The 13,038-nt window shown below is 47.3% G+C and overlaps 1 protein-coding gene across 1 annotated transcript in view; it reads right to left on the bottom strand.

The window, feature by feature from the left end:
* SLC1A2 (solute carrier family 1 member 2) overlaps positions 1-12,195 on the bottom strand; it is an 89,149-nt gene extending 76,954 nt beyond the window's left edge. Inside the window, exon 1 of the mRNA XM_069858073.1 lies at positions 11,659-12,195. Within this exon, the coding sequence (XP_069714174.1) occupies positions 11,659-11,675 (17 nt within the window). The 5' untranslated portion in view covers positions 11,676-12,195. The remainder of the gene's footprint in view (positions 1-11,658) is intronic.
* Positions 12,196-13,038: the final 843 nt, after the last annotated feature.

The following is a 13,038-nucleotide window of genomic DNA, read 5'->3' as shown; positions in this document are numbered from 1 at the left end:
TAAGTAATAGACAGCTCTACCACAGCAAATGTGATACTGGACCTGCTGGTCATCAATGCAGGTGAGCATCAGTGATGTAAAGGAGGCAGATTGGGCTGCAGTGATCATACACTGGTAAGAGTTCACAGTACTGAGGGATATGGGTCAGGTGAAAATTAAAGTCAGGACCCTGAATTTTAGGAAAGCAAACTTGCAGCTCTTCAAGGAGTTAGTCAATAGGACGCTCTGGGAAATTGCCCTCAGGGACAAGGGACCAGAACAGAGCTGGCAGATCTTTAAGGACACTTTCCATAGAACATAAGAACTCTCAATCCCCAGGTGTAAGAAATTGGGAATGGAAGGCAAAAGACTGGCATGACTGAGTCAAGACCTGATAGTCAACCCAAAGGATAAGAAGGAAATGCATAGGCAGTGAAAGCAGAGACAGATAACCTGGGAACAATATAGGGACACTGCCCCATTGTGAAGGGATGAGGTCAGGAAGGCCAAGGCACAGCTGGAGCTGAACTTGGCAAGAGAATCAAAGAATGACAAGAGCTTCTACGGATACATCAGCCAGAAAAGGAAGGTCAAAGAAAGTGCATCACCCCAATAAGCAAGACCAGCAAACTGGTAACAACAGACAAGGTGAAGGCTGAGGTACTCAACAACTTTTTTTGCCTCAGTCTTCACTGGCAATCTGAGCCTGTTACGTATCCCCCCCTACCTGATCAGGTGGGGGGGGGGGGGTGAGGGGGGGGGACAGAGTTTAAAAACCCCTGAGGAGGCCTGCAATCACTCTCTATAACTTCATCTTGTCTTTCTCTGTCTGTTGTCTCTGTTTGTATGTTTTCTCTCTCTCTCTGCAACTTTCTCTGCAACTCTCTGTCCCTCTGTCTGTCTGCCTGTCTCTGCTGTCTTGTGTTTGTGTGTTGTGTCTGGACACTCACCATCTTCCGGACCTGCAAGACAAAGAAACACGTGCTGCTACATGTGGAGCACCTAAGGTGGTAACTATCTCTCATATCTATCTCTTGCAACTATTGGTTTCTTGTAACTCTTTAATCCTTTCCTAGTTTTTCTCCTTTTTCTTCTTTTCTCCTTTCCTGTTTGCAACATGTGCAGGTGCAGCAGACAGTAGCCCGCGCATTTGACTCCAGGAAACATTAGGACTTCTGGTGCTGTTTGGGGCTCAGTTAAGCAATTTGTTACAGTGTTGAGAAGCGTTGCCACTGAGGGCTGGTTCCGTCACTTCTGTGGCTGCGGCTCTTCCTGCCTGTGCTCTGTCCCATGCAGGTTGTTCGATCATTTGAATCCAGTGCAATCATTTGAATCCAGTGTTTTAAAGTCATGCATCTTATTTACTAAAAGATACAGTGTACATCTATACCTCTGAGTGATTTTTATTTACTCTGTGGCCATGCCGGGAAAAAAGAATTCACTTTCTTTTAAAGTGGGCCATGGCAGCTACCAAGCCCAATGACTACTATTCCCTGGTGTTTCCTGTGGCACCACTGCTGCAGACAGGGGCAGTCTGAGGGGTATCAAGAGGGATTACAGAGCTCTGGGAGCAGAGATAAGGGACTCTGGAGTGCAGGTAGTATTTTCATGAATCCTCCCAGTCGAAAGGATGGGGTTGGAAAAGGCTAGTTGAGTCTGGCAAATCAACAAACTGGTGCCCTGGCCAGGGGTTTGGCTAGGTAGAGCACGCGACTTGCTTTGAGAGACCTGGTCTACTGGGGATCCATCTGTCAGAGAAGGGGAAGAGCATCCTTGGTCATAGGCTTGCCAGGCTGGTGAAGAGGGCTTTAAACTTAAGTTGCTGGGGGAGGGGAACCTCAATCCATCTCACTCCTACCAGTTTGATGCCAGCAACAGATGCCCAGAGCCTGGAGAAGGAACACAGGTCAGTAGAAGAGCACCTAAAGAACAGCACAAGGCATACCCAGACAGTAAGGCAGGAGGAGACCAACTTAAGTACCCCTATGCAAAAGGACATAGCATGGGGAAAAAACAAGTAGAGTTAGAGATATACACACCTACAGGTCTATGATCTCATTGGCATCAGGGAAATATAGTGGGATGGACTGGAGTGTTGCAATGAAGGTATAGAGGGTCTTTAGGAAAGACAAGCAAAGAACACGAGGTTGGGGTGTTGCCCTCTATGTCAGTGATCAGCTGGGGTGCATGGAGCTCCACCTGGGGATAGATGAGGAGCCAACCAAGAGTTTAAGGGTTAGGATTAAATGGAAGGCAGGGACTACTGTTGTTACAGTGGGGGTCTGCTACAAGAGACAAGGACGAGTAATCTGCTGAGAACCTCTATAGACAAATATGCACAGCCTCACTTTCACAACCCCTGGTCCTTGTGGCAGACTTCAACCACACTTTTATCTCTTGGAGGGACAACACAGCAGGGCACAAGCAATCCAGGAAATTCCTGGAATGCATTGATGATAACTTCCTTCTCCAAGTGACAGAAGAGCCAAAGAGGAGAGATGCTATGCTGTACCTTGCTACCACCAACAAGAAAGGGCTGGTAGGGAATGTGAAACTCAAGGGAAGCCTTAGCTGCAGTAACCACGAAATGGTGGAATTAAAGATCCTTAGGACAGTGAGGAAAACGCATAGCAAGCTCACTATTCTGGACTTCAGGAGAGCAGACTTCAGCCTCTTCAGGGATCTGCTTGGTAAAGTACCATGGGATAAAGCCCTGGAGGGGAGAGGAGCCCAAGGAAGCTGGTTAAAATCCAAGGATCACCTCCTCAAAGCTCAGCAGCAATGCATCCCAGTAAAGAGGATGTCAGGCAAAAATGACAGGATGAACAAGGAACTCCTGGATAAAGTAAAACACAAAAAGTAAGCCTACACAGTGGAAGCAAGGGCAGGTAGCCTGGGAGGAATACAAAGAAATTGTCCAAGCAGCCAGGGATAAGGTTAGGAAAGCTAAAATCCAGACAGAATTAAATCTGGCCAAGGATGTCAAGGACAAAAAGAAAAGCTTTTATAGGTGTGTCAGTGATAAAAGGAAGACTAGGGAGAACATGGGCCCTCTTCAAAGTAAATGGGAGACCCGGTTACCCAAGATAGAGAGAAGGCTAAGGTATGCAACAACTTTTTTAACTCAGTCTTCACCAGCAAGGGCTCAAGTCCCACTACCCAAGTCATTGAAGGTAAAGGTGGGCACTGGGAGATCAAAGAAGCACCCAATGTAGGAAAAGATGAGATGCAAGAAGGATGCAAGGAAATTGAAGGTGCACAAGGCCATGGAACCTGACAAGACGCATCAATGGTTCCTGAGGGAACTAGCAGATAAAGTTGCTAAGCCATTATTCATAATATTTGAGAAGCTGTGGCAGTGTGGTGAAGTTCCTACTGAGTGGAAAAAGGGAAATATAACCTCCATTTTTGAAAAAGGAAAAAAGGAAGACCTAGGGAACTGCAAGTCTGTGAGTCTCACCTCTGTGCCTGGCAAGATCATGGAGTAGATCCTACTGGTATCTCTGTTGAGGCACATGGAAAATAAGTAGGTGATTGATGACAACCAACACAGCTTCAATAAGGGCAAATTGTGCCTGATGAATTCGGTGACATTCTATGATGGGACTACAGTTTTGGTGAATAAGGAAAGAGTAACTGACATAATTTACCTGAACTTATGCAAAGCATTCAACACTGCCCTGCATGATATTCTCATCTCTAAATTGCAGACACGTAGATTTGATGGATGGACCATTTGGTGGATAAGGAATTGGCTGGATGGTCACGCTCAAAGAGGGTCAATGGCTCAATGTTCAAGTGGAGACCAGTGAAGAGTAGTGTTTCATAGGGGCTGGTATTGGGACTGGTGTTGTTTAACATCTTTCTCGGAGACAGAGACAGTGGGCTCAAGGGCACCTTCAGTAAGTAGGCCGCCAACACCACGCTGTGTATCCCTGACAGAGTAGCAAGGAAGACTTAGAATTGCTGGTGGATGAGAAGTTCAACATAAGCCAGCAATGTATGCTTGCCAGCCCAGAAAACCATCTGTATCCCAGGCTACATTACAAGAAGTGTGACCAGCAGGTCAAGGGAGGTGATTCTGCACACCTACTCTGCTTTTGTGAGACCTCACTTCACTGCTTTCGGTTCTGGAATCCTCAGCATAGGAATCACAGAACCGTAGAATCATAGAATAGTTTGGGTTGGAAGGGACCTCAAAGATCATCTAGTTCCAACCCCCTGCCAGGGGAAAGGACACGTCCCACTAGATCTGGGTGCCCAAGGCCCCATCCAACCTGGCCTTAAACACCTCCAGAGATGGGGCATCCACAACTTCCCTGGGCAACCTGTTCCACTGCCTCACCACTGTCATCGTGAAGAAATTCTTCCTTATGTCTAGCCTAAATCTGCCCCTCTCCAGTTTATACCCATCACCCCTCGTCCTATCACTACAAGTCTTTGTGAACAGCCCCTCCTCAACTTTCTTGTAGGCCCCTTTCAGGTACTGAAAGGTCGCTATAAGATCTCCTCGGAGCCTTCTCTTCTCCAGGCTGAAGAAGCCCAACTCTCAGCCTGTCCTCGTATGGGAGGTGCTCCAAACCTCTGATCATCTTTGTAGCCCTCCTCTAGACCTGTTCCAACAGTTCCATATCCTCCTTATGTTGAGGATTCCAGAATTAGACTCAATACTCCAGGTGAGGTCTCACAAGAGAGGAATACAGGGGCAGAATCCCCTCCCTCCACCTGCTGGCCATGCTTCTTTTGATGCAGCCCAGATATGGTTGCCTGCCTGGGCTGTGAGTGGTTCATGTTGAGCTTCTCATCAACCAGCACCCCCAAGTCCCTCTCTGCAGGGCTGCTCTCAATCACATCATCCCCCATCTTGTATCGAAATTGGAGATTGCCTCAACCCAGGTGTAGGACCTTGCACTTGGCCCTGTTGAACCTCATCCCTCTGGATGACATCCTGTCCTTCCACTGTGGCAACTGCAACCACTCAGCTTGGTGTTGTCTGCAAACTTGCTGAGGGTGCACTCAATCTTGCTATCATTATCATTGATGAAGATATTAAATAGCACTGGTCCCAGTATGGAACCCTGAGGGTCACCACTTGTCACAGATCTCCACCTAGACTTTGAGACATTGACCACTACTCTCTGAACCTGACCATCCAACCAGTTTCTTATCCACCGAACAACCCACCCATCAGATCCATATCTCTCCAATTTAAGAGAGAAGGATGTGGGGGGGACCGTGTCAAAGGCTTTACAAAAGTCCAGATTGACTACATCTGCTGGTTTACCCATGTCCACTGTTGTGATCACCCCATCATAGAAAGCCACTAGGTTGATCATACAGTACTTGCGCCAGCTGAAGTCATGCCATTAATCAGCTCCCTGTCCTCCATGTGCCTTAGCATAGCTTCTAGGAGGATCTATTCCATGATCTTCCCAGGTACAGGCTGACAGTTGAGGCTGACAGGTCGCTAGTTCCCAGGGTCAACTCTTCTATCTTTTTTAAAAGTGGGCACAATGTTACCCTTCTTCCAGTCACTAGGGACTTCTGACACCATGACTTTTCAGATATCATGGAGAGTCATTTGGCAACCACATCTGCCAATTCCCTCAGGACTCTGGGATGCATCTCATCAGGTCCCATAGACTTCTATATGTTCAGGTTCCTCAGGTGTTCATGAACCTGACCTTCTTCTATAGTGGGAGGGGGTTTACCCCCCAGTCCCCATCTTGCTGTCTCATGACCCAGGAGGGGTGAGGAGAGCAGTTGTGAAGACTGAGGCAAAAAAGCTCTTAACTACCTCAGCCTTCTCCTCATCTGTTGATACGAGATCACCGTTGTCAACTATCAGCGGGGGTACGTTCTCTTTAACCTTCCTCTTCTGATAGACGTACCTGTAGAAGCCCTTCTTGTTGGTTTTCACTTCCCTTGCCAAGTTCAGCTCCAGCTGCACCTTGGCCTAAGGAAGGACACAGTACTGTTAGAGCGAGTCCATAGGAGAGCCACAAAGATGGTCAGAAGGCTAGAGAACCTTCCATATGAGGACAGACTGAAAGAGTTGGTCTTGTTTAGCTTAGAGAAGAGAAGGCTCTAGGGTGACCTTATAACAGCCTTCCAGTGCTCAAAGGGGGCTGCTTTATCACAAAGTACAGTGATAGGATGAGGGACAACGTTTTTAAGCTGAAAGAGGAGAGATATTAGGAAGAAATTAGGAAGAATCACTTCAAGGGTGGAAATTCTGCCCCTCTACTCTGCTCTGGTGAGACCTTACCTGGAATACTGCATCCAGCTCTGGAGTCCTCAGCACAGGAAGGACATGGATCTGTTTAAGCAAGTCCAGAGGAGGAAAACAAAAATTATCAGAGGGATGGAACACCTCTCCTACGAGGAAAGCCTGAGAGAGCTGGGCTTTTTCAGTCTGGGGAACAGAAGACTCAAGGGAGACCTTATTGAAGGCTTTCAATATTTAAAGTGGGCTTATGAGAAAGATGGCGACAAACTTTTTAGCAGGGCCTGTTGTGATAGGACGAGGAATAACAGTCCAAAAGAGAGTAGATTTAGATTAGATAAAGAAGACCTTTTTTTTACAATGAGAGTGATGAAACACTGGAACACTGCCCAGAGAGGTGGCAGATGCCCCATCCCTGGAAACATTCAAGGTCAGGCTGGACAGAGCTCTAAGCAATCTGATCTAGTTCAAGGGGAGGGGTTGGACTAGAAGACTTTTAAAAGTCCCTTCCAACCTAAATTATTCTACAATACTACATAAATTTAAATGCCTAGAAGAATAACCAAAAGTTTAACTCATGTGTTGAGAAAATAGTGAAAAAAAAGCTATAGAGCACAAAGCAGCCTAGAAAAATTACTGACTTTTTACTTGGTGTGTATATTTTTTAAAATCAATAGACAGACCAGTCAAAGTCACACTAAGAAAAGATACACTTAGAGTTTGGCAGCAAAACTTAAGGAAAAAAACTAAAAAAACAAATACTGCTTAATTCAACCCAAAATTCCTCTTCCACCTTCTTTTCTTTAAAACACCTCAATGAATTTGATTTCTCAGACACATGAGTGAACCTGCACTTTTGTGAATTTCACATTGTTCTCCTAATAAAACCTGTAATTAGCAAAAAATTCCTTAATTCTTTTATGGTTTCATTCTTTTTTTGTTCTTTCTCGTAAGGATCCCCAGTTTGGAATTGCTTACACAGGATCAAATATGTTGTAGACAAAAGTTAGAAGACATGATGGTCTTTGAGCCTAGTCTTTTATCTTTGCCAAGCACTGAGACACGTATTGCAGGTAATTGTCTTAAAGCTTTAAGTACATTGAGAGGCTTTGAAATTAATATAGAAGTAGAATTAAATATATAAAAGCATACTTATTTTTATGGCTTGTATTACTCTTGAAATAGCAGTTTAAGCTAACGAGCTGGAGACGAAAAGTGTGAAGTATTGTTCTCCGCAAGACAGGAGTTTTCATTAGCAGGTGGACAATAATAGAGGTGATTGATTTAACAGATCCAGCCAGTGTTTTCAAAAACTCATACAACTAATTGTTCTAAATAGCAGATATTGCAACACATTGGGCTGGGTAAAGGAATCATAGAATCATACAATCACCAGGTTGGAATAAGACCCACCAGATCATCGAGTCCAACCATAATCATACAGAATCATACAGAAAATTTAAAGGTATTAAATGATAAGTAGTTAAGATGAAGGCCTGCTTGTTAGGCACTGAGCCTTCTCTCCACACCTCTCCCAAGCACACAACTTGCTCCTGTGTGTAGACAACTCTTTGCAGAGATAGCCTGACACTGCAGGCTAAGGCTAGTGTGGGCTCCATGTCCCTCAGCATACACTGCCCCAGCTCACACTGTCGCATACATCAAGGAACCTGCATGCCAACCACACTGCTATGCAGGATGGACTTTCAATGACAGCCTTTTTAACTGCAAAACTGTGGCTCTTTAAACACTGCTTACAAATTTATAGTTATTAGTGACCTTGGTTGGGATAGCCCGTAGATCAAGGGGAAATAAGAAGAGGAAGAAGAAAAAATAAATCCAGTAATTTGCTGACTCCCTAACCATGCCTGTGAATTGTGAGAGGGCTGCCTAGCCAAAACCATGGCAGGAATGCTCTGAAGCAGACCTGCATACAGAGGGCTGAGCTTCCAGCTCAGACACCCGCTGTGCCTGTTTAATCTACTACTATAAATGCAGTGATAGTGTCTCCTAGTGGTTGTATTCTTGAAGGAACAGACTTCACACCTGAAACTCCCACTCTTCAAAGGTATACAGGACATGAGATTTTTGGTCTCTAGATTTTTATAGTATCTACACCAGCGTCACTTGAATAGGTAAAATAAAATAAAAAATTTGAAATCTAAAAATTTAAAAATTTAAAATTTAATATCCGAGTTACAAAGCTGATTTAACACCCAGAACCTATCTCTAGATTATACAAATGTGTTTAAAAAAAACCCCAGAAAAATAGCAGCAATATATTGCATTCTTTTTGAAACAGTAACACTCAAGAGAAAGGTAAGATCCATAACAAAACCATGTGAAGCAAGGTGCTCAGAATTTTGCTTGGGCATCAATTGGATCAGAGTCAACCTCATTTAACCTTTAGGTCCTTTCAGACCCTTAATAGCAACAGAAAAGCTTAAATGCTCTTGCTCCACATGTCACTGGGCCTTTAAAACACACTAAGGACTCAAAAAAGGTGATGGTAGCATAAAGCATGTCTGCAGTCATGTCCAGTGGAGGACATTTAAACAAAAGAACATAAAAACAAGCAACCCTGAACAGTATCGATATTTGGTTCCAGCCGCTCCTCCTTGAACTAGCTATTTTCCATGTTCAGCACCAGCTAATCAGCAAAATTCCATCTTGGTAATGTATCACAGGATTTTATGAAAAGAAGACTTTAACAATCAAGAGACAGACAGCATATTTGACAGTAAGCCAAAGCCCCACTAGTTGGAACTACAGCAAGTTAGGCACAGAAGACAAATGGGTCTGATTTTGCCATGTTGGGGAGATATTTCTCATTTTCAACCAACTGAAGTTTCCCTTTGTCCACCATCTCCTTGGAACAGAAAGATGTGGGCAGCAAACTTCCATATGTAGATAATCTTAACCAGATAAGACACCAAAAGGAAAAAAATGACTGGTAAGACACAGACAAGGAAATCTTTCCTAGCAAATCCTGGCTCTAAGTGACCACTATTTCTTAACAATAGAATACAGATTTACCTTCCTCTGCGTATATATCAGGGCCATGTATTGTTAGCCAAGTATCCTGTCACATCCCTGACATCCCCACTTTGGAGATTTTATGTAAGCTCCCCTGATAGAGGAGAAATAACACATTCCAAAGATGACTGTAGTTGTAGTAGTTCTATCACAACAAAAGCCTTTATATACTTCAAATCTCAACTAACCTATCTATCTGAACATCCCAAGAGCCACCAGACATAAACCTAGAGTACTTACAATTTGTCTCCACCTCCAGCATGTCTTTTTCCATGCCCCTGTGTGTGCCTGAGACACACTGCTTTGCTTGCAGCAACGGGCACTTTCTGCTACCTTTTTCCCACTGTGCTGGTGGAAAGCCTTTCTTGAACAAGGTCTGGTCGGTATTCACTTTCCCTGATGATCCTAATGGTGCCTGAGTTTGCTGAACTTTAGGCCAGAGTGTAAAGCTTATCTCCATCCTCAGCTTTTTACCTGAGGGGAGGGAAAGATGACAATTCAGTTTTGGAAGTGATTCTCACTGGTAAAAAAGGATTGACAAGTCAAATGCATCCCACTTGTCTTACACACCTCCTTCAGCTATCACAAAGCACTAGTTGAATCATAACAAATATACAGTTGCAGCTTGTCTTAGTCCAGGTAAGTTTCCTAAAAAGTTTGAAAGTAAAGCCTAAACTTTTTGTTTCTTTTCTCACCCTGACAATTTAGCTCTTGTTGAGGATGGAAAGCAAAAGCACGCATTTATCAAAGCCTTTCTGTTTCTGGCATTCTGATCTTTTTTAGCCCACCTGTTCAGCCAACTGCTTTCAAAGGCACTTCTCCTACACACATTTTAAACCTGCTTTCATCCAAAGCTGAGAAAGCCTTCTAACACAGCCTCCTCTTGTCATGTCTCCTCTTATTAAACCCCTGCACAACAGATCCCACATTCTCGCACAGGTCCGAAAAAAACATAGACCTCTACAGCTGCCTTACTTGGGAATGAAAAAGGCAGGTGACCAGAACACCCAGATGGGAGCAAAAGTTGGGGAAATACAAGGATAAAGAAGGGACAGAGAAGACAGAGCTGCAACCCTACAGATGTAGAGTGGGTGGTTCCTGTATCTCTGAGCTTCTTCCTTGTGCCTCCAATTTTTTGTTGATACTATCCAGTTAAGTGTTTTTATTGTCAGAGGAAATGCCACAGGGCAGATTAATCTGCTGGGCTGCTACCAGAACAAGAATGTACAAATTTGGAGCAGAAGGTCCCTGCAAAGGCAAGTAGCTAACAGGACTACCACAGTCCCATGACGAGACAAAAAAGCCACACAGATTCGCACTCTGCCACACCTGGGGGACTGTCATTTTTCTAAAGCAACCAAAGCTAATACTTTCTAATTTTTGACTCCTCCCAAGCCAACTGCTTGGGGGCCACTCTGCAGAAAGCCAGTTCCTTCCTTATGTCCAGGTAACAGAACACTTGGGTGCACGCTCTCCCAGACATGAGTCAGGTTATTTAAATCAGCTCAGCAAGTCTTTCAGCCTGAGAAACATGAAAGTAATATAAACAGAGCTTCCTTTTGCATTCTGTCCTCAGAGAGTCCAGTGCAGAGCAGATCATGCTGATACAACCTGACAACATCCAGGGATAAAGGGAAGGCTCACACCAGATGCAGTCTAATACTAGCTAGTATTATAAGAGGACAACCAGAGATCAAAGGAATGTTATCTTTTCTTTCCTACTACCAGTTACTCTGTAAACCAAATAAGCCCCCAGCCCCATCAGAGAGACAAAGCGGCTGATCTTCACAACCTTGCCAAGGGTAGGGAGAAAGGTTTCCTTCCAAAGGATGCTATCAGGCTGAACTGTGTTTGCTTTTCTTTAAAGCTTCTTGTATAACCCTTAGCCCTTTCCCAGAATTTCTCTTACTAGCTCTGTAACACTTTTGGCACAAAACTGCAAAATTGCAAAACCACTCAAGAAGCTGGATTTGTTTGTTGCCTTTTTAATGGGCTGGGGGGGACGGGGACAACAGCTCCTGTATTCTTTCTGAACTATTGGTTATTATTATTATATTTAGGAGGCTGCTCCCAGCTCCACCTCTGAGTTAACTATTCACTTGGACTCTTCGTTCAGGCAGGTGGTTTAAGCTTGATCTGCCCCCCAGGGGTTAAATAAAGTGACAGGAGGAAAATAAAAATCTTTCCAGCGGCTAATATTTGAATATTTTTTTCCCATGCCTCTCTCCCTCTTCTAAAAGGGGATCGTCTGCTTCTCGTTTCCTCTCACTCCCTAATTATTCCATTAGGGGATGTCGAGGGGCAACGACTAACAATGAAGCAGATGACAGGAAACTGTTTCCAAAAGCACAATGCCGGCCACCCCCCCTGCCCCTTCGTTCTCCCGTTCCTCTCTCCCAAGAGACGGTCCCCCTCACCCTTCTGTCGATGCCATGGTCCCGAAAGCCCCCCTGTCTTCTCAAGAGTCCAAGAGATTATTTTGAATAGCAGTGCGCGAAGGAGGTTGGCTCTTTGGGATAACCCTCGCTCGCGTCTGGGAAGCAGCACACAATTGCTTGCAATCCCGGGGGGCTCCGCAGGGTGAGGATCCGGCGGCTCAGCTCCTCGGCTCTTCCCCTGCCCCGCGGCCGCCGCCCTACCGAGGGCTCTCCGCGTCCCGGGGGCCGGCGCTGCTGCGTCCGGCGGGGCGAGGAGGCGCTGGCACCTGGGCTGCGATCCCCGGCGCCCTCCCCTCGCCCCGGGGCGCGTGTGCGCGCGTGTGCGAGAGGTAGGGGCGGGGGAGGGGGGGGCGGACTTCACATCGGCGCGGCGTTGGCTGAGGCTGGATTGGAAGGTTTTAGCCCTCGAGCCGTGGATTTGCAGTCTATCCCTCTATTTTAGGCACGGGCTGACATCACGAGCCGTTGTTACTCCTATAAATCCCCCCAACCGCTCCTTGACAGCAGCGGGGGCAGAGGCGGGGGAACGGCGAGCCCCCTCGTCTCAGCAGGGCCGGGCGCCGCCGAGCGTCGCCGTCCCGCTCGTCCGCGGCGCAAGCCCGGCCCTCCGCTCCCGGAGCGCCACGGGGCGCGGCAGCGACGGGAACCGGCGAATCTCCCCCCCACACCGCGACCCCCGGCGGGCGCTCCCTCGCCCCGCCGGGGGAGCCGGCCCCGGCGCGCCCCCCGCAGCGCCGGCACCTGCTCCGCCGCGCCCGGGGCTGCCCGGCCCTTCGTGAGAGCCGCCCCGTCTCGCCGCGGCGGGGCCGAAAGGACGTGGCGGGCGGTCCCGGGACGAGCGGGGGCGGCCGTTGCTGGCGCGCGAGGCCACGGGGAAGGGCGCGGGCCCCGTGCGCGGCCGGCCGCGGGGCCTCTCCGCGCCCTCCGCCCGCTCGAGCCGCCCTCGATAGCGCCCGGGCCGGAGGTCGCGAGGCGCTGCTTGGCGGGGTGCGGCGGCCCCGGCCGTGTGGGGACAGGGGGCGCTGGGAACGCGTGCGGGAGGGCACGAACGCGGCCCCTCGCCGGAGCGGGGAGGGCTGTCTGGGCGCTCACGGGAGAGCCTCCTCACCTCCATCATCTCCATCACCTCCACCACCTCCATCACCTTTATCACCTTTATCACCTTTGGGAACTGCAGCATGCTTTACGCTGGAATTTTCCAGATCCTGTTGCCAGCCACAGGCTGGTGTGGCAGCCCGCTGCTTGTCCTGAAAGCTGCAGCCAGGTCGTGTTTGCAACGTAGGGCAGGAAGTTCTGGTCCCGTTCTCTAAGAACGCTCTTGTGCCAGGACACAAGGCACCGCCATGCACCGTCAGTTTC

The sequence above is a fragment of the Phaenicophaeus curvirostris genome, chromosome 5 (assembly GCF_032191515.1).
Source record: "Phaenicophaeus curvirostris isolate KB17595 chromosome 5, BPBGC_Pcur_1.0, whole genome shotgun sequence".
Classification (NCBI taxonomy): Eukaryota; Metazoa; Chordata; class Aves; order Cuculiformes; family Cuculidae; genus Phaenicophaeus; species Phaenicophaeus curvirostris.
The sequence above is the reverse complement of the archived record's forward strand: the minus strand, read 5'-3'. Positions and strand labels throughout refer to the sequence as shown.